At 29.4% G+C, this 23,155-nt stretch overlaps 1 protein-coding gene across 1 annotated transcript; it reads right to left on the bottom strand.

Moving 5' to 3' along the window:
• Nucleotides 1-14,870: 14,870 nt before the first annotated feature.
• Nucleotides 14,871-22,247, bottom strand: LOC113374099 (cystathionine beta-synthase). Its single transcript, XM_026614364.1, has 8 exons — nucleotides 21,992-22,247; nucleotides 19,415-19,763; nucleotides 19,061-19,357; nucleotides 18,897-19,000; nucleotides 17,316-17,459; nucleotides 16,901-17,251; nucleotides 15,213-15,438; nucleotides 14,871-15,149 (listed from the first exon to the last, which is right to left on the bottom strand). Exons 2-8 carry the CDS (start codon nucleotides 19,738-19,740, stop codon nucleotides 14,999-15,001), a joined length of 1,599 nt encoding a protein of 532 aa, XP_026470149.1. The 5' UTR covers nucleotides 19,741-19,763; nucleotides 21,992-22,247; the 3' UTR covers nucleotides 14,871-14,998.
• Between the last annotated feature and the right edge of the window lie 908 nt (nucleotides 22,248-23,155).

The raw sequence follows: 23,155 nt of genomic DNA, 5'->3' as shown, positions 1-23,155 counted from the left end.
TCGGAAACCGTAGAACGGATAATTGTCAGATGGCTGGTATACGCTTTATAACTATATCAAAAGAAAGTTTTGTAAAAATTAAAAGATTGTAATTTATCCTAAATGAATCTTATTGAGTTAATCTAAGCCTTATTAAGCTTATCTAAAAGTTGTCCTCAAATTTTGCGTAGTTATATGATGGATTTTTTTGGTAAAATCCTTTATGTAATTTTATCGAACAGCTTTTAAACTTTTGTTATCGGTCTATTTTTTGGAAAAATTGTCGAGATGTCACATTTTATCTCACATACATTAATATACTTTTCTCAATTCAGAATGTCTTGGAAATTAGAAAAACCGAGTACGAAAGTGAAAAAAACATGTATCGAGTTGGAATTTTGTACAAAAACATAAAATTTCTCGAAAATACAAAATCTTAATTCTGGTGCAGATTATACATCATTTAGTGTTTATGGGGCACAACTAGTGTGAAATTTTCAAAAAATCGAATTTTCAATTTTTCCATATTTTGATAGGCTATACCTTTAAAAATAACATATCAAAATTTCAAATCGATTTCTTAAATAGTTTTTGAGTAACAGCCATTTAAAGAGTATATATTTAGTATAAAGTATCACGATCACTTTATCTTTAAACGCGTTTTTCTCGAAACAGCATTTTCCTAATTTGCTGCAGTTATTACTCAAAAACAAAAGATCCGATTACTATCGAATTTTTTTTACATGTTCTATATATAGTTCTCCGTAAAATTAGCTATCGATTTTTTGATCGGATCAAAAATCGAATTTTGGTAGTCCAAAACCGACCATTTTTGGTAAAATTCGACTTTTTTCAAAAACGCCACCTTTTTGTAAATTTTTGATTATTTTTTTTATCGTAGGTCATTTTACAGACAGTATTATCTAATTTAATGATATTTTTTTTAAAATATCATCCACATAGAAGGCCGGAATCACTGCAGCAGTGAAGGGCTAATTGTCCCTTAATGAATACTAAAAATATAATTTTTTGTACTCATAATTTATCAATATTGTAATTTTTATTAATCCACAATTTGATTTTTAATATTATGTTATCAGAAAATTTGATATTTTTTAATGTAATATTAGTTTTTCCGGCGTTTTGCCCCAAATTGCACGCAACCCGGATCAACGCGTCGTTTCAGGTTAACGCGCATCCGCCCTTGCGCAAATCCTGGGAAACAATACAAATTATAAATTTTGGTTATAATAATTTAATAATTTTCAATTGATTGAGGTTGAGGTGTTTACCCATCTTTGGTCTTCTCCCCCAACTATGCCACCAAATCCCTTACTATGGCTCTTGGGGGTAATTGGATCGCGTTGGCCGCTTTCAACTTTTCGGATTATGTTTTAAATTCGTTTCCAGGTGAAATTAAATGCACGGACAGGACTCGAACTCAAACTCAATTATAGTGCCGATGATGATTTTGCCGTTTATTATGGCGACGCAGAGCACTTTTGTATTTAGCATAAATAAATAAGGGCAAAAAAAACCTGGACGACTTATCGATTTTGTATAAGTAAAAATATAAATATATATAGATATACTTATAGCTATATATATATACTCTCAGATGAATTATATAAAGTGAAGTCATTAGGAGCTTGTTTACTCGAAGCAATAATTAATTTATTCATGATATGCGAATGTTGCTCCGAGCAAACATTTTAATCAAAATTAAAGTGCTCTAGATGCTACTCCTTCTGCACGATGAATTTATATATACCTACTACATTTATATATATATATATATATATATATATATATATATATATATATTGACAATCCCCAAATTTTATTCCATGAGAAAGACTTATTTAAACGGAGCATGGCAGAATCAATGATAATAGTTCGGACTAACAATAGCATAAATCTGAGAACCGACACAAATATTTTACATGACACTTATATAAACATCATTAATAATTTATAATTTTTTTCATTTATCTTATTCTTCTCAATAAATTAATTTGTTTTTTCATTTTTATCGATTTTTGTATGCGATAGCACTCCTTTTGTTTACATTATAATGATAACCATTCTGTCTCCATCTAGATAAGTACTTCAAATTTGTTTAGAATATTTCTGTAAGTGTTATATGTTTCTTTAGTACTGTGTCAAGCATTGCAAGGAATAGTTGGTGTTTTTTGTATATCAAAAATTAAATGAAATTTCTCGAAACGTCTGTAATCATAAAATAAAGTTGTGTTAAACAAATCTGAGTGCTGTTTTGTTCATATTAAACAATTAATATATATATATATATATATATATATATATATTAAAAAGTTTTCCAAGCATCCATCGTATTATTAAATAATAAAAATCACACATAGGTTGCTTAGGAGTTTAATCAATCCAGTCTAAATTTTGAGGCCTGATTGGACTTTTCGTGATTAAACTTTTTTAGTCCATTTTCTTAAAAAAACTAAAAAATCAATTTGTTTTAAATCGTTTAAATATAAAATTAGATTTTTAATCCAAGTTTTTTCAAAAACAGCTACACCGATTGCAAAAATTTAGAAACCATTTGATGAAAATCAGATTGATTATTGTGTCGTGTTGATTATTTTAGCCAGATCGTGATTTCTTTATAATAGGCATAATAGTGCAAAATTTTGTTTCTGCACACGATCTTTTTTAATGCATATTTTTAGGTTGATAGAATTTATGGTCTAAAATATTATAGGGATGAAATGTGGTTGAATTATAAAAATCCATCACAGTTTGAAATAAGGTACTAATAACTTTACCAAATGCAATTACATTGATATTATAAGTCTGTTTGAAAGATATCGATTATAAATTGCATAGCATGTACTTTTCAGAAGCAAGTGTAAGGCTTTTCTTGGAAATAAACAATTCAATTTTATTTATGTAGCTCAATTTTGATTTATTTATATCAATTATATTTACTTTTTATTACAAATATAAAATAAAAAAATATTGCTATTGGTTTTTCATCTTTGTCCCTAGATGAGAGCATTTGTTTCAACATGCCTTCTGTATTGTTTGGTTCGTTCGGTTGTTTGTCTGTTGTTCAATTGTTTTCAATTTATATATATATATATATATATATATATATATATATATATATATGAATGTGTGTACAAGTGTATTTATTTATTTATAGTGTTTATTTAGAAAGACAATATACCTGATGTGAAATACTTTGTGAACCGACTGCAAAGTAATATGTCAAAACGTCACGGACGGCGACATGGATGATACCAGACACGTGTCCTTTTCTCTCTCTATTTTCATTTTATCTCTCGAAATTATATATATATATATATATATATATGTTTAATTTGAGTTTAATATTCGGGCGTAACATCAATAAAAATAGTATGAGTTTTTTTTTTTTTTTTTTTTTTTTTTTTTTTTTTAAATTTATTTATTTAAAATCCATACGTTTCGGCTAATGTTAGTGCTAAAAAGTTATGGATTTTAAATAAAAAAAAAAAAAAAAAAAAAAAAAAAAAAAAAAAAAAAAAACTCATACTATTTTTATTGATGTTACGCCCGAATATTAAACTCAAATTAAACATATATATCAACATCAAATTCAAGAATATTCAAATATATATATATATATATATATATATATATATACACATCATTGATACTCTGTCCGAAGGCGTAAGAGTACCACATTTTCCAATTTCCTTGGGCTACTTACAATTCACTATTTCTTCTCAAACTTCTGGTTTCGTGTTTGAAGTCCTTGCCTTTACATTTTATTCCCAGTATTCTGTGAAACATCTTCATTGCTCTTTTTCAAGTTTGATAATTCCATCTATTTTTCTTCTGATGATCGTGAAGAAGAAACAGTTTCTTTCCCAGTAGGTAGAGTACCTTCCACTCAAACTTTTTCTTCCTGTCGTACCCTCTTTGGCATTTATTTCAAAAATGTGTCCGATCCAGTTTTCTACGAGCTGACTTTTTCTTTTTCATTGATTTACTTGTGATTCAGATGTTTACTGTAAGCTAAGAGAAATCATCTCATTTTAAACTCATAGAAACTGAAATAGGGTGTCTCTTGAATGCTGTTAGGTTATATTAACTTCCCGTAGGGTAAGTTATTGTAATCGTCCAAAAATCGAAATTGAAATTTTTTACATTTCTCGACGTTTTGAAGGTTTCTGAACATTTTGGCATACTTCAGAAAAAATGGATGTGTGTGTATGTATATATGAATATAAATTTCCAGTCACGTTTTCGGGCGCACGGATTAACCGATTTGATTCCTATTGATAGGGAAAAGAGCTGATTAGTTTTTGGCAAAGGCAGGCCCAGCAGTTACGGAGATAAAGAGCAAAGAGTGCAAAAAATAGAAATCGAGTTTTTGAGAGAATGGAGCGAATTGAAAACATTCAATTAGTAATGATTGGCAGAAGTGTTTATCAGATTTTGGCAAAGGCATGCCCAGCCATTTCGAAGATACGGAGCTAAATGTGCAAAAACTGATAGTTTTTGAGAGAATTAAGTGTCCGATTTAAATGATTCAAAGAACTTTTTGCTCGGTCCAACTCTGGGCCACCCCCAATCTCGGGCTCAATGCCATAATGATCGCTGTTCTCATTGCCAATATAATAATGCAAAACGTCCGAACAGAAACACTTATAACCAGTAATAAATACCTACATAATACCTTCTCTAGTATGATTTTGCGAACAATTTCCCTGTAACATAACACCCGATTCGTGTGGAAACAGCGGAGGTGGTGCTGTTTGCTGGTGCACCACGTGTGTGCACGTGTTTCATTCCGCTCGAGTGGCACAAATTCACCTCCGATACGTGTTTCGGTGCCGTTCGTCTGTCTCTCTGTTCCTCTGTCTGTCTGTCTGTCCGTCTGTTTCAGTCGGCGAGAGAACTAGAACGAGAACGAGGGAGAAAAGCGAACCTTAGCCTACTAGCCCTAGCCGTTGAAGTTGATTTCATCAAAGTTCGTGAAATCAAACAGCAAATACGAACTCGGAATACGTTTGAGGAATTACAAGAGGCCTCGTTGACTTTTACTAAACTTTATATTTGCAAACGAACACCAACACCAACACACACATCTTATAACGTTAAATATACTTAGAAATTTCCCAGAAATAAAAATCAAGCCCAAATGGGGTGGTAGTATTGATCGTAACTATCACGAAAAAAATTAGTAAAAGTCTGAAGATATTCTTAAGATTTTAGTCCTGTAGGGTAAGTTATAGTAATGAGCTAAAAATCGAAAGAATTTTTTTGCATGTCTTCACGTTTCAGAACGTTTTGGCATACCTCAGAAAAAATGGATGTGTGTGTGTGTTTTGTGTGTTCGCAATTTTTCGTTCACGTTTTCGGACGCACGGATCAACCGATTTGGATGGTTCAAATAACATTCGATTCCTATTGATAGGGAGACGAATTAGTTTATGGCAAAGGCAGGTCTTACCGTTACGGAGATACGGAGCAAAGAGTGCAGAAAATAGAAATCGAGCTTTTGAGAGAACGGAGTACTCGATTTGAATGATCTAAAAAACATTCAATTTGTAATGATGAGGAGAAGCGGTGATTAGTTTTTGGCAAAACCAGGTCCAATCATTTTGAAAATACAAAGCTAAATGTACAAAAAATGGCAGTTTTTGAGAGAACTAAGCATCCGATTTGAATGATTCAAAGAAAACTTTCTGCTTGTGTTGACAAAACAAATGATTTTGAATTATTATTATTATTGTATATCAAAAATAACTCAAAATTTTAATTTTAATTCTGGATAAAGTTCTAAAGCTTACTTATATAACTTAAATAATTTTAACGTTCAGTTTATATAATTCCTATAAATATCTGACAATGTTACAATATTTATAATAATCTTTATATATGAAAACATTTAATATATAAAATAAAATTTATGTATGAAAACATTTAATATTTCTCGAATATTTCATTACGGTACGGGAAGTTCCAGCAATTTGCCATAAAGCACGATGCCATACACCACTAATTTATTATAAAACTATTATGTAGTATTTTTACCTACTTACTTTAGTACATTTCACAATTTAGTAAAACATCTTAATTTTTTAAAACATGGGTCAATTGTGTCGATATATTTTTGACTGTTGGTCCTAGCAATATTATTCACGGTTACATTTCCAAAGTTTAAATGAACAAAAGTAATGAAAATTAACTACGATGACCAAAAAATGGTGATAAATTCATCAAAGCTAGGTTGCACTTAAATCCAAAGAACGTTATATAATTTATCACAATTTCCAAAGAACGTTATATAATTTATTTTCTAATTTTTTCCAATACAGTCACTCCGTTTTGGCTTAACTTTGAGTTCTGCAATGATAATAAATAAATTTAATTATATTTATTAACTTCCCGTAGGGCAAGTTATAGTAATCGCAAAAAAATCGAAAATGAAATTTTTTATATATCTTTACGTTTCAGAGGTTTCTGAACATTTTGGCATACCTTAGAAAAAATGGATGTATGTGTGTGTGTGTGTGTGTGTGTGTGTGTATGTGTGTGTGTATGTATGTATGTGTGTGTATGTATGTGCGGATACAAATTTTCGTCGACGATTTCGGGAACACGGATCAACCGATTTGAATAATTCAAAAAACATTCGATCCGTATTGATAAGGAGACGTGCTGATTAGTTTTTGGCAAAGGCAGGTCAAGCCGTTCCGAAGATACGGGGCAAAAAGTTCCGAAAACGGTAACTCAGTTTTTAAGAGAACGGAGCGTCCGATTATAATAATTTAAAAAACATTTTATTTGTATTGACAAGATAAAGAATCGATACAACTTTCATGAAGGTAGGTCCAGCGGTTTCGGAGATATAGAGGAAAAAGTAAAAAAATGAGCCATTTGGCGGTCAAAAATGATCATTAGACATATGCACATCAAATTATCAGACATTTTATAGAGATTTTAGCAATAAGTATACATTTTGTTAACATTCCTATCGGTTCCGTACCAATGCTTATGCGTTAGACAGCGACGCGGCGCTTACGCGCTTTATATTTTGTCTCTATGTAGTTAAAGCAGTACGATTGCTTTGAAAAAAAAGTTCAGATCTTCCACAATATGTCAAAATAAAGAAAAAAAAAACTAAAAAAAAAAAAAAATTTTAAAAAAAAAATTTTTTTTTTAAAATTTTTTTTTTCAAAAAAAACTAATTTTTTGTCCAATTTATAGTTTCTCAAAAATCTTATTTTTTCAAAGTAATTTTTTTTCAAAAATGTTAATCGTTTTAAAAAAAAAATAATTTTTGGTACGGGAAGTTCCAGCAATTTGCCTTAAGGCACGATGCCCTAATTGCCTTAAGACAGAATTCCACTTACAGCTAGTTTAATTTAGTATTTTTGAAACAATATTTCCTTCGCCCCCAGTTCTCTCCTTTTCCCTCCGTAAGGATTCAAACTAAATATTTAACGATGTTTTGATGCCATAAGAAGAAATGGCATATTATATTATAGTTGGAGTTAAATTTTAAAAATCCTCGCAGTATCCGAGAGATTCCGAGGTTTTCAAGGATTATATCCTTTTGATGTGGAGGATTTCTCGTAAATATTTTACTAGATGTTTTTGCTTTCGACCGTCGAACTGACGAAAATAGACGCAACTGAATTATTGACGAGGACGAAACGCGTCTATTAATGGAGAAATGGAACAGAAATTGGGAATTTAGAGGAATTGAATTTATTCTGTATAAAATGATGATTTTAGGCACTAAGCTATAAAATATTTCGCTAACTTGCAGTAAAATTTATTAAAAAATTGAGAGACATCTTTATACTTCAAATTATCTTCAGATCATCTAGTGAAGGTGAAATTGAATTTATTAGCGGTTCTATTTTATTCCAAAAAATATGTTGAAGTAAAATTGAATATATTCAGTTTTATATATATATATATATATATATATATATATATATATACAGGGCCGGTCCTGCCTTGCATGCGATGCATGCAAAAAATGCGGGCGCACGCCTTAGGGGGCGCCAAAACGAGATTCGGAAATGAAATTTATAATATATTATTCACTTTTTTTAATATAAAATCTAGAATACTTAGTAGATTATAATAAACAATCTAACTCAATGGATACGTAGACGCAAAAAGCATATTCAGTATGCAATGTCATATCAGTAGAAACAATTCATTACTTTGCAAATTAGTAAATTATTGTTCCGCTTATTATTTAATGTACTTATCAAATTCTTCTCGTTTGAAGTTAATGTGGATTCGAAAAAGAAATTATCTAGTGTTCAAACCCGTAAGCGCAAACCTACGAAAGTTTAAATTATTGGGCATTATTGACGAAAAACTACGAGCTGATTGAACGAAACTTGTTAAAAAAATAGATATAAATTATAATAGAGAAACATGGAAAATCGGAAGTCAGTGCATAGAAAATGGCTTATTAATACCGAGAAACTGAATAGTAACTTTTGTTTTTGTTGAAAATTTTTCTCATCTGATGAACTTTGAACGTTGAAGACATATGTGGTTAGATTTATGGAAATGGAGCAAATATGAAAAATGAAAGCAAAATGTACTAGAAACAAGAATCTTGAGCTTTTTTTATACCTATTGGTGTCCATACTAATTTTAATTATTAACTAAGCAGAAATAATACACATACAAATATAATTGTGTTTTGTTTTCAATATAGTAAAGAAAATATGTAATTTCTTTGCATCTTTTAATAAAATACGTTAAAAATTTAACTTTAAAACAACAATCTGATATTCTGAATCAGATGGAAAAGTAATTGTGAATACAATTCGGTCCTTACGGTATCAATAAGAAGCTTACGATGCAATTTTGGATATTGTAAATAATGAATAAAAAAATTAAAATAAAATTTAAAAAATCCAACATGAAAACAGTGTTCTGTTTAAAAATGAAACAAGCAAAATGTTTCAAAATCCAAATATTAATATTACACACATGTTAAAAATACTTGAAAATGTAGAATATTTGATTATGGTCAACCCGCAAATCGCTTCGATTTTCTAAATAAAATTAGAATCAATGTATTTTATAAGCTTTTAGATTATATTTATTTTTTTCGATTCGGATGCCAAAAATTCGCGAGTGGAAAGTGTTAAAAATCAATTTGAATAATTTACGTAAATATTTATATAATTATGATGATAAATGTTAAAACAGTTAAAATTATTGGGGGGGGGGGGGCGCTAGAACAAATCTTGCATGCGGGCGCTGAGGACCCCAGGACCGGCCCTGTATATATATATTATATATATAAGGTGTTAGTATTATCATTTTTGGGTTGGAGCTGTCTCTACGATTTTTGCACGGTTTATTGACTCCATTTAAGATAAGATAAGATTTGACAGGTCTTCCTTCGGAGCACTCTATTTATATGCATATTTATACACCTTTATATATATATATATATATATATATATATCTGTATGGTCCATAAATAGCTCTAATAAAATCAATAAAGCAAACAATGGAATGTCTGCGTACTAAAGGATTGAAATATTTTTGATATATATATATATATATATATATATATATATATATATATATATATATATATATATATATATATATATATATTCTGTTTCTATTACCTCACCTACCCCACCTTATAAATTTTGAGAAAAGCACTTTTCAAAATCGAATTATCGATAACAGCGTTCCCCGAATCGATAGTCTTTACTTTACAGTTTCATCGATAAAAGGCAAAAACGATAAATCGAATTTTAATAATCGGATTCGCTTTTCGAAACAAGCGACCCAGAAAAAATAACCGATAGATAACTTAAACTCATAGATAAAGTATCCTTATAAATAATCACAGCATTTAATACAAGGTATAAATTAGGGTATAAAAGGGATAAGGGATACTGTGATTTATTGTACTTGTTTATAGGTCAAATTTTTAAAAGAAGATATTTATAATTTAATATCAAATTGATTAAATTTCTCTATATATACTTTTCTGCCTGTCTTTAATTTTTACTTAGAAACCAATATTTATTTATTTATTTATTCAACGCCCAAGGCAATAATACAATATAATTACATTTTAAAGTGTACAAATTATAAACTAAAGATAATATGTGAGAAAATTAGATTATTAAGAGTTTATAGATAGATAGCTCTGTTATACATACATAACACTCAATATAAAATAAATATGTAACATTAAATAAAAACTAATAAAATTAAACATTTAATAAACTATAAATCAGTTAAGACAAGACCTTAAGACAGTCTTTTAAGGATAATTTTTCTGGCTGGATTTTTTATATTTGTCAGCGACAGACCAAAGATGTCAATCTCAGAAGCAAAATCATTTATTATTTTTGAAATTAATTAGTAAGTAATTAATATAGAAAGAATTTTAGATTTTCTTTTAAACGAGACATTTTGCTTTATGAATAATTTATTTCTTGCTTCGATTTGAATCAGACAAGACATCCTGGATACAAAAAAAATACAATTTAATATATTTGTCTAAATTTATTTCTTATAAAAAAATTTAGCTTGTCCCATGATGAACCGCGAATGGGAAGCCAGGGGAAACTTAAAAATTTATTCTATTTAAAATATATATATATATATATATATATATATATATATATAATGGTATACACCTATACCTCCTTTTACACGGAAGATACGTTCCATAAAAAACCATGCAACCCCTAAAAGTTTATTTTATATGGAAAAACCGTGCTAAACGAAAATCACTATAAAAAGCTACTTTTTGTCAGTTTTTATTATGATGAATAACAAATACCGTGCACAAAAAATAAATATTAAATATTTAATATCAAAAATATTTAATAAACTATAAGAATATTAATTTATTTCAATAATAAAACAAATATAAACTATTTTGAAAAATGCATTTTCTTTATAGATAAAAATTAAAATTGGTATACAGTATATACAGTTTGGTCGTTAGTAGAACCTAGTTTTCTAGTTATTTTTTAAATTGCTTGTTTATTGAAGTCCAGTATTCTGTTTAATTTTTAGTTTGCTCGTTTATAAGAGTCCTTATTTTCTTTCATAAATAAAGTCCCTCTTCGTTAAGTTTTCGGTTTGCTCGTCTGTAGAGTCCTATTTTATTTGGTTTTTAGTTTGCTCGTCAGTAAAGTCCTGTTTTTTTATTTTTAATTTGCTCGTTAGTAGAGTCCCGTTTGTGTTAAATTTTCAGTTTGGCCGTCAATAGATTCCTATAATTTAATGTCTGGTTTGCTCGTCAGTAGAGTCCCATTTTTCACTTAATTTTTAGTCAGTAGAGTCCTATTTTTTATTTTTAGTTTGGTCGTCAGTGGAAGTTCTTTTTTCTATATTTTCTGCTACTATTCATATATTTTTTGTTAGCTGCTTCTTTCACTTGTGCACCACATTTGCAATCAGTTGGTTATTTTCATACTAAACATTTTATACTAAAATATTTTATGGCAAATCAATGTTTGCCGGGCCAGCTAGTATATATATATGTATATTAGTATATATATATGTGCTAAATTATTTTAATAGTTAAACATTTTTTAATATTCTTTCCCAGAATTGATTTCTCTTCAACTTTAATTTTAACTCAGAAACCAATTTAAGTGATTAGAAAGAATTTCAGACTTTTTATCCAAATGAGTCTTGAACGTTTTTTGCACACTTTTTCTTTTCATGAATAATTTATTGCTTCGGATGCAATTACACGAAGAGAAGATAGATTGAAAACTAAAGATGAAAGAAGAACAGGGAACGAAACGTCTGTTGCCAATTACTACAAGGATTCCGTTTCAAGGGATAATTAATAGAGGCAAAGGAAAACTTTACACGAATAGATAGAATAGAATTTATACGAATAGTTGTTGTTGTCGACATGGACACTGAGGGTTTTGAAGGCAATTTTAAAGTATACCGAGGTGCTGTAGGACTTTAGGATGTTAGAAAATATTATTAACAATTTAATTTTGTAAATATTTGCTGAATGTTGTATTTACATCCCAGAAGTAGTTTAAAAGTTATGAGCAATAATAATAATAAACGCATCGCCAATTCAAAATTGGTTGTAAACAAATAGCTCAAGGATTAGTACTCTGTTTTCAAGGGCTGTTTTGAAGCACACCAAGTTGTTCTAGGGTTGTTTCGTGTTTGGTACAAATGTAGATTATTTAATTGTGAACAAATCGTTCTTTGTCTTTATTTGTATAAATCAAGCAGTTTAAAAGTTATGAGAAATATTGTAATCATATGCATTAAATTCAATTTACAATTAAAGTTGTGACACTATACAGGTACTGACTTTTATATACCATTTTCGAATTTAATTTTAATATATACCGAGTGCTCTTTGGACCTTGTGATGTTACAACATATTATATATAATTTAATTTTGTACAAATTTGTTAAATATTTTGTCAAAATTGGACGAACCATTTAAAAGTTGCAACAGATATAAAAAATAAAGACAGAGACGACGAAAGAACGAGACGACTATTGTGGATTTTAGTTCGGAAATTATTTTTATTATATATATATATATATATATATATATATATATGTATATATATACATGTACACGTGTATCCATGTGTCTATTCCTCTTGTTTTCCTGATGCATCTATATGCATTATGCAGAAATGCATTAAAATGCATCATTTGTATTCCTTGCATTTCTCCGGCACTTGAGTGGGCTGATGGATAAAAATAGCACGAACAAGGAAAATTGCAAACAAAACACAACAAATGAAATATGATATATTTATTTATATACATAGCCCTATACTATACATAGTACAGTAAAAAAGAAAAATTAATGAAGATTTTGGGATTTGAAAAAGTCACTTTTTTAATCGTTAAGTGTTTTATATCAATTTCGCATTTTTTCTTCACCAGTCAAATAGCAATAAAATAATGAAACATATTCGGTGTCGAAATTTGCAGAATCAGTATCTTATCTTTAAAATTGTTAAAAATGACACACATTTAGAAACGAAACGTACAAAACAGATATCTTGTAATATATGCTGTTTTTACTATCATAATCTCAACGTATATAAATTTGTATGTGTGTATTTATATGTGTGTGACAATTTCGCTAATGTGAAACCACGTTTCATTATATTTTCCCTCACAAAGACCATCATTAGCTTTCATTAATATTTTCTAAAGACCATTATTCCGTCAAAATCGTGAAAAGAATTTTTCCTGGTGGTGGAGTATAATAAATTATTAATCGTATTTGTTCCAAGGCACCTCCACTTCTAACCTATATTTCCATTATTCTAGCTAGATTAAAGGTTTCTGTAATAATAGAATAAAAAAAAATTGTTATTGAAAGTCAGTAAGTGCAACCAACCATCCTTGTCCAAATTGGGAACGATATAAACAAGAAGCTTTGAAATAAATGATTTTTTATGCATTGTCATCTAATAGCATTTGTCTGTTGTATTTGATCAAGTTTTTCAAGTGATTTAAACCAAAACAAATTTACTAAACTTTACTTGCCATCCAATAAAAAAGTGCAACGTCTGGTGCAACGTCGACCACCAGATTTTTTAAAAACGCCCTTGTTTTTTTAAATATTTTTAAGTAAAAATTATTTCCCCTGATCACGATCGAACCCAGTACTTTGTCGTCACATAATAAAAGTGATTCGGTTTTTTATATACATATATTTTTCTTCTGAAATGTCTCGATAATTCGCCTACATGATGCCTACATGTAAGTAGGTATTCATCGTGTCTTGTTTAATATTGATAAGTCCATTATGAATGTCCATAATGTTTAGACACCGTCGTCTTTCTCCACCTCCGATGTGTAATTTGACATTGATTTTCCACCCAGACGTCCGCCCCTTGCAATATATACCAGTGGCGTACAAGAGTAAAGGAGACAAGAGCCACATTAGTACGAGTGTTTATTATATCTCTTGTAACTTTTGTAAAGTTCATTTGTGACAACATAAATAAAGGTTATTTATGGGAATTAGGAAATAAAAAAAACTGGTGAATCCATCTATTCAAAATTTTGAGGGTATATTTATACATGTTTTGAGAATATGCAGTAAAATTTTTGAGAAAAAAAATTAAATATTTTTTAAGTTATCGTCGATCTCCAATGGCGCGAAAAAAAAGACCCTTAAGGGGCACAACTAGCGTAACCGCCTAAAAAAAAGGTGATTTTTGGAAATTTATATTAAAAAAAAGACATTATCTATCATTTCAAAATTTTACGAATATATTTATATATGTTTTAAGAATACATAGTAAAATTTTTGAAGAAAAAAATTAAATATTTTTTAAGTTATCATCTATCTCCAACGGCGCGAAAAAAAAGACCCTTAACTGCTGCAGTGATTCCGGCCTTCTACGTGGATGAAATTCAAGAAAAAAAATCTCGTTAAACTAGATGATATTGTCTGTACAATGACCTACGATAAAGGAAAAAATAAAAAATTGACAAAATAGCGGCGTTTTTTTTTAAAAAAGTCGAATTTTACCCGAAATTTTGGTCGTTTTTGGAATGCCAAAATTCGATTTTTGATCAGATCAAAAAATCGATAGGTCATTGTACGGAGAACTACATATAGAACATTTAAAAATCAAATTTGATAATGATCGGATCATTTCTTTTTGAGTAATCGCTGCAGCAAATTCGGAAAATGCTGTTTCGAGAAAAACGCGTTTAAAGATAAAATGATCGTTACACTATATACTGTAAATATACTCTTTGAATGGCTGTGACTCAAAAACTATTCAAGATATCGATTTAAAATTTTGATATGTTATTGTTAAAGGTATAACCTATCGAAATATGGAAAAATTGAAAATTCGATTTTTTGAAAATTTCACTCTGGGTGTGCCTTTTAATAATAATTTTGTTCTCAAATTCAAACTCCTTTGTATGAATTTATGATCTTTATTTACAAATTATCAAAAACAACTGTTAACAAATATGTATAAAAATCTAGTCTAGAACTATCTTAAACAGTTTGTCCATTTTTCATAATATAATTCAACAAATCCATATTACTGATGATTCCGATGATGACCTCACGATCTTGTGCCGATTTATCTGAAGAGTACTGTCTTTGGTTGTGCACTACAACGAGGAAAGGCTCCTTTTCCAAAATCCTAAACAAAACAAAAAAAAATCATTAGTTCCTGGTTACACCTAGCAATTTTTTACCATTTTACCTGGAAACACGTCCAAGTGTAGTATCTAAAGTAATCTTCCTAAATTGCTTGTACAAAGCCTTTTCGACTGGATCTTGTGGTTTGTTCTTAAGACCAACTATCCTGTTCATCAAGTTACCCATAGTTACCATACCCACAATGACGTCACCTTCTTTCACAACCGGTAGTTGGTCATAACCTTGTTGGGTCATCAGACTTATGGCCTTTTGGCAAGTGACATTAGGACCTGGGTAAAACAATATGTTAATTAACTTCTCGTAGGGTAGTTGTGGTAATGGGCCGAAAATCGAAAATGAAAATTTTTGCATTTCTCGACGTTTTGTAGGTTTCTGAACATTTTGGCATACCCCAGAAAAAATGGATGCATGTGTGTATGTAGGTATGGACACAATTTTTCGGGCGCACGGATCAACCGATTTGATTTGAATGGTTTAAATAACTTTCGATCCCTATTGATAGGAAGATGTGCTGTTTAGTTTTTGGCAAAGAGTGCAGAAAATACAAATCGAGTTTTTGAGAGAACGGAGTATCCGATTTGAATGATCTAAAAATCATTCAATTCGCAATGATTGGGAGAAGGGGTGATTAGTTTTTGGTAAAGACAGGTCCCGCCATTTCGAAGATACAGAGCTAAATGTGCAAAAAATGATAGTTTTTGAGTGAACTAAGCGTCCGATTTGAATGTATTACCGATGTGTTGTTTATCCTTATATATCTTGTGGCATTCAAACTATTTGGCTGATCCAAGTGCAATATTAGGCATATTTGTTTAAAATTAAATGATGCACAATTTTGAATGCTCTACAGCAACTCGGTACACTTCAAAATCGCAATTGAATATAAAATAGGGTAGAAACAATAGGATTTACTCGATCACGTTTACGCGTTTATTTGTGGCAAATCTTTGTTAACGCCTAAACTATTTTTATAACATAAATAGTATGTTCAGAAAATCTGTTTGAAATTAAATAATAAATAATTTTTATCCTAGATCAACTTCGTGTACCTTAAAATCCTATTTGAAAGTGCAGACTATTTGACTGTTAATATTTTCACATTATCTAAAAAACTTTCTGCTTGTATTGACAAAACAATTGCTTTTGAGAATAAAAAATTATTACATCTTTTTTTATTTTCCATAAAATATTTTTGTAATTTTGGATTAAAAATTGAAAAAATTACCCAGGCTAAGCACAGTCTAAGCGCCGCTCTGGTACAAATGTTTACTCAAGTGCGTTTAGACTGTTTATGTAAGAAACACTTTTTCAATTTTGTGAAAACTATTGAAAAATGTGAAAATGCCGCCAAGCTAAGCACAGCATAAGTGAAAATGTCGCACAGAATTATTTGCAAATGCGTTTAGACTGTGAATATACGGGAGCACTTTTTCAATTTTGTGCAAATTAGGCAATTATTTTTTTTTGAAATTGAATTCTAAATGAAATGACGATTGTTAATGTTCTGGAGATAAATTGATTTATGATTAACATTTGATTTGCTCAGATAAAACAATTAAGATAGCAAAAAAATAATGAAAGTTACAGTATTTGTAATAACATATTTGAAAACGTTTAAAATTTCTCGAATATTTCATTACGGTACGGGAAGTTCCAACAATTTGCCTTAAGGCACGATGCCATACACCACTAGTTTACTACTTGGATGATAGATTTTAATTTAATACTTGCCTACAGTAAGTGGTGCTTTCAACTCCAAACTCGATACCTTCAAATCCCACCACCAGTGTTGTGCGTCGGATTTGGTTTCTAGGAGGTCTCTAGCTTCCATCCAGTTGTCGGAGACGAATTTGGTCATGTAGTTTCTGATGCCATCTGGTAAAACCACAACACAACGTTGGTTTTTGTTCAAATCTTTGGCAGCTTTTAAAGCTACAGCCAAAGCTGTACCAGAACTTCCACCACATAGAAGACCTTCGTCTTTGATCAACTTTCTGGCTAAAGGAAGGGCTTCTTTGTCGTTGGATTTGACCCAACGATCTACCACTTGGTGATCGAGGACAGTTGGTATAAAGTCATAACCTGAAAAAAAATACATTGAATTATTTTACATGCGGAAATTTTTGGATTTACTACAATTTTTTACCGATTCCTTCGACTTCGTAGAACGTAACGTCAGTTTCATTCAGTTCTTCTGGCCTGGACAATATTGAGCCTTCAGGATCTGCTCCGACAACAATGCAGTTCGGACATTTTTCCTTAATTTTCCTGCCGATACCACTAACAGTACCTAAAATAGACCTGGTGTAAAATTTTGTGTGGTGTAAAAAGTGGTTTTTAACTTCCCGAAGGAAAAGTTTATGTTTTCATCAAAAAATCCGAATTGCTAATTTTATGTTTTCTCGATGTTTCAAGCCATTCTGAATCGAATGAGGCCAAAATTGGAAAAAGTATGTGTGTGTGTATGTGTGTGAACAGATTTTTTGCCGTGAATCGACTTTTTCTCTGGACCGATTTCAGAAATTTGAAAGCCATTTGATGTATCTCAATGAGGACTATCGTTTGTTAATTTTATGAGACGATCTGCCAAACCGTTTCTTTGTAATTTAAAAAAAAGTGTTAATCTTTTCGTCCACATTTAAGCTCAAACTACGAAATCGATTTAAAAAAATCAAAAACTGTTCGAAAGATATTAGTTGGGAATGATACTGATTAGTTTTAGGTGAAAATCTACCCAGTCATTTTCTTGTAATTAACTGTTGAAAAAAAATTTCAGCCGACTTTTATGGAACTTTTTTTGGCGATATATATCATAGTTTTATAGAACTTATTGAAATATTAGAGTCTTACGACAAGTAGTTTAATTTTAAAAATTCATCAAAGTTTGAGAAAAGTTTGAGTAGTTTTTTTGACGTTTGTCAAAATTAAAATTAGACGATTTATTTGGTATAATGATAGAGTACTTGGTCTTAAGGAAAAGAAATAGGTTCAATTATAAAAATTATTGATTTGTGAAAATTTGCTTTAAGAAAATACTCCGAGTTAACGTGTTCGTTCGTGTTCAATTATGTGTAATAAATCCACTCAGAATACTTCTACTAACTCATAAATTAGTTTATTTTTTATTGATTAAATCGATTATTTGAAAATATATCGAGAAGTTCATGTAACTTGCCTCAAGGCAAAATACCAATAGTTATATATTTTGTGGTAGAAGAATTAATTTTAATCAATACTAAAAATGCGTAAAAAAGTATAAAAAAATATACTCATAATTTATCTTCTTTTTAATGAATCAACATCCACAATTTGATTTTTAATATTATGTCATCAGAAGCTTTTATATTTATTAGTGTAATATAAGTTTTTCCGGCGATTTTTCCCTAAATTGCACGCAACCCGATTCAACGCGTCGTTTCAGGTTAACGTGCAACCGCCCTTGCGCAATTTCTGGGAAACGTTACAAATTATAAATTTTGGTTATAAAAATATAATAATTTCGAATTTTTTTATAACGAATTTTTTTATTGTTTATTTTATAATATTTACGCAGTATGAATATTAAATATAAAATTCGACTATTAAACTTTAATAGTAATAAATCCACTCGGAACACTTTTAATCAATCATAAATTAATTTATTTTTTATTGATTAAATTTACACATATCGGGAAGTTCATGTAACTTGCCTCTAGGCAAAATACCAATACCAACTAGTTATAAATACCTCCTGTACCAGCTCCGCAAACCACCATATCCAGTTGTCCTCCACATTGTTCAATAATCTCCTCTGCAGTTCCATCATAATGTGCCAAAGGGTTACCAGAATTTCTGCAAAAACCAAAACCACATAACCATACATCTATTACCAACAAAAATCTATTATCTTACCTGTATTGATCCAAAACAATACTGTTAGGAATCTCCTTGTTAAGCCTTTGTGCAACTCTGATGAGTCCTTCGGGTGAATCAAATGCAGCTTCAGTAGGTGTCCTGATGATTTCAGCTCCCAAAGCTCTGAGTGCATCCACTTTTTCATTAGACATTTTTTCAGGCATTACTATGATGCACCTGTAGCCCTTGACAGCACTGGCCATGGCCAAACCTATGCCTGTATTACCTGATGTGGGCTCTATAATCGTATAACCTGGTTTGATGAGGCCTTTGTCTTCTGCATCTTGAATCATCCTAGGAGGACAGATGACATAAAACTTAGTCATCGACTTGTCAATCTATTTTTCTTACCTGTAGGCGATTCTGTCCTTAACACTTCCTCCAGGATTCAAATATTCACACTTCACCAGCATTTCACACTTGATACCATAAGCTTTTGGGATTTTGTTCAATCTCACCAAAGGTGTATGGCCAATGGCCCAAAGGACATCAGGCATTATTTTTGGCCTTTCAGGGTACAGACGTACAGTATGTGGGTTGTCTTTTGGACCAGAAGAATTTGATATTTTATCTTGCCCATTTGTTGTTTTGTAGGACCAGGTGCATCTTGAGGGTTGATCTGGTCTTATGAAGTCGACTGTTGGTTCTGGTTTTTGGTTTAGACATGTACCTGACATTTTGACAAAGGTAGTAATTGAATCTGGAAAAATATAGATGGTGAATATGGTTTCTGGTAAAATTCTTAGATGGCCCATTTTTTTCTGAACCAATACAAAAGACCATTGGGAATCCTATAATGGATTTTTAAATTCTCTAAAATTTTATTTAATGACTGGGTCTAAAATTGCGTAAAAATAGCTATTTTCTCCTAAACTAATCGGAAAAATTTCCACAGCTTTGACTGGCTTCAAATACAAATTTATTGGTTGGCATTTTATTTATTATTATTATTTATTATTATTATTTATTATTTTATTTATTTATTATTATTAGTATTGAATTTCATTGAATTTAGTTATTCTTACATATAATTATGATTTTCAATAAATCTTTAAAATTTTCTACCATCTACTAAAAAAGTAATAGTATAACTTCAACTGTCCTTAGTTAAAAAAAAAGTTGTCTTAAAAGTTTAATAAATTTGGTTTGGTTTCTTTTACAGTTTCTATATCAATATCTTGAACAAATAAATTATTTCCTATCAATTATTTTAAAATTAAACGTTTGTTTTGTTATTTCTGGCCTTTGTTGACCTTGTCGATGATAACGCCAATATTGGTGATAAGCAGAAATAAAAACATTGTGCAATATATTATCAGAAAATGAATGGCCATGGTTTTATTATTGTAATATTTGATTAGAATATTTGCAAAAATTAAATAACTGAATATTTTAAAAATTTTGTACCTACTGAGGAATGAGGAATTTTATTTGTATAGAAAAATTTTAGATTCGAATTGTAACATTATTATTTTTTCCAATACGTTTTCTATCAATATTATTTTTTTATTACAATTATTTCCATTAATAATATAATTATTATTTTTGTTACTTTTCATCTCACCATTATTAATATTATTATCATTAATATTGATGTTACTGAATACTTTACTTTAGTTTACTAAAACTTTTGGGGGAATAAAAGAGAACATGGTTTTTAAATAAAAACAAATAAAAATGTTATGACATTTTTTATAGTTTTGAAATCATAATTTTCAATATATTTTTAAAAAACATAGAAATATCTTTCACTTATTTACATATTTCTATACTTTTATTACTATTTTTAACTTTATGTTGAATTTAAATTTTTTTATTCAAAATATCAAATGTACATTTAAATTAATGTAATAATTAACTTTGAAAATTATAAAAAATTTCTTAACTTTAATAAAAGTAACTTTTAAGTAAAAGTCCTTTGATCTAAGGTTCTCAAAAGTTTTATAATGACAATATTACAATTAAAATTAATACTCAATTAATTTATTATTTTTGGTACAAATTACTCAAAATTATTTAAACAAAAAGTTTGTTTTTTGAAATTTTAAGGTTCATACCTAATATGAGCTTTATAATGAATTAATTTTTGACTTTATTTATTAGATCTGTTGTAACTTTCGAATAGTTTGTCTAGTATCAAAATGATATTCCGCAAACTTGTTCAAAATTAATTTATTAATATTTTTCTCTAATATTATAAAACACTACAGCAACTCTGTATACTTTAAAAACACATTTGAAAGCAGATATATGAATCATCATCTATTTAAAGCGCATCTATTTGTTATATCCCTGGTAACTTTTGAATAATTTGTCCAAACTGAATGGAATATTTGACAAATTTATATAAAATTCAATTATTTATAATATTTTCTAATATCATAAAGCCCTACAGCAATTGGGTATAATAGGTTGTCAAATATCTCCCTTCCGCCTTTTTGTATTATAAACCAAGAGCAAAAAAGCGGAAGGGAGATATTTGACAACCTAATACTTTAAAATCGCATATGAAAGCAGATATTAAAATTGCATTTATTTGAAAATAGAAAATGAATCCTAGCTTCTTGAACTGAACGTGCATTTATTCATTAAAAAAAATTCTAATACTTAAACCGTTTGATGTATATGATTGGGGTTCAAGACAAATTTGTTCAAAATTGAATTATCTACAATTTTTTCTAACAATATAATATTCTACGGCAACTCGGTGTACTCCAAAATTTACTTTATTTACTCGGTTTACTCCAAAACGATGAAAAGTAAAACTCACTAAAAATGTAGGAATGTTAAGGTAAGGGGACGTTGTGACGCAATGATATTTTTAATGAAAATTCTAAAATAGCTGATATTTTGATACAAAAAGGTACTAAATAAATATTTCAATACATCATGAACGCAATTACATGTCTAGTTAACAAAAAACAATACCTTTTTCAAAAACTTATCCACTATTTATTCCCAACACACACCACTTTTCCAAACAGATTTAACCAATGGCCAAAAAATGCAACCACACACTTCTATCTTATTTATTTGGTTTAACTTTTAATTTTTTGCACAGATTTTTTACCACACAACTTCTACACATACAATATATATGCACTGATTTAAATAAATAAAAAAATTAAACTCTGAACCGGTTTTTATGACCGTTTTTGTAGCCGAATTGTACCTCCTGCCTCGACGAATTCTCGCACCGAACTAATTTATTTCGATGTGGTCGTAAAGGATTCGACCGAGACGTTGTTGAAAACAGTACAAAAAGTTATGAATCGGGGACACAGAGTCGAATTTTGGGGAAAATGATGAAAATTAATATCTAAATATATAGGGACATAAGTTTTGCAGGGTTGAATTTAGGTAGAAACGAAGAAATCTGATTTTTATATCAATTAAATGATGCTGGAAGTTGGTAAAGTGCCTGGTGTACTAAAAATGTTAATGAAGTCAAAAATAACTTTTTTAAGGTTTAAACTCAGACAAAAAAATACAATTTTTTTTACTAATTGTAGTAGGGGTGTTAATAAAATCAAAAAAAAATTTCAAGCTTTGAACTCAGTCTAATTTTTTCACTAACCAAATTAATTATTTAAGTATCTGGGAAGTTGATAAAGTTAAAAAATGGTTGAGTTTGTACTAATTAGATTAAAATTGATGGCAAAGTAAAATAAAATTCAAAACATGCAAAAAATAATAAATCGGCAAGGCATGGCCAAAGTTTGGGGAAATAATTATAATTTAATACTTTTTGCAATATTTAATTTTAACGACTAGTCTAGTTCGGGACATTTTTTTTTGGTTTTTGTCAAATAACTCACAAATATCATATGAAAGCACACCTTTTCGGTTAGATAGGAAGAAACTAGATAAAATTTACTACGATTCCATGCTAACAGTTATATACACTTCTATATAAAAATTTAGAATAAAATGACTTTAAATTCGATTTTTCATATTCTTTGGCATTAAATAGAAAATTCCGGATTTTTTTTTGGTTCTTGTCAAATATAATAAAATTTACTACGATTTCATGCCAACAATTATATACAGTCTAATGTGTTTACAAAAGTATATATTTACTTTGTAAAAAAT

This window comes from Ctenocephalides felis, unplaced genomic scaffold, assembly GCF_003426905.1.
Source record: "Ctenocephalides felis isolate EL2017-DRISC unplaced genomic scaffold, ASM342690v1 CF-g0.4_SCAFFOLD_01604, whole genome shotgun sequence".
Taxonomy (NCBI): domain Eukaryota; kingdom Metazoa; phylum Arthropoda; class Insecta; order Siphonaptera; family Pulicidae; genus Ctenocephalides; species Ctenocephalides felis.
Note: the sequence above shows the minus strand (reverse complement) of the source record. Positions and strands in the feature narration are given on the sequence as shown.

Bases quoted from the DNA above. Each gene is read 5' to 3' on its own strand.
- LOC113374099 (XM_026614364.1), bottom strand. From the start codon at position 19,740: ATGTCAGGTACATGTCTAAACCAAAAACCAGAACCAACAGTCGACTTC. The intron at 19,358-19,414 runs GTAAGAAAAATA...CTGTCCTCCTAG, and splicing joins AAGGACAGAATCGCCTACAG to GATGATTCAAGATGCAGAAG. The intron at 17,252-17,315 runs GTAAAAAATTGT...ATTTTTTTTCAG, and splicing joins CTACGAAGTCGAAGGAATCG to GTTATGACTTTATACCAACT.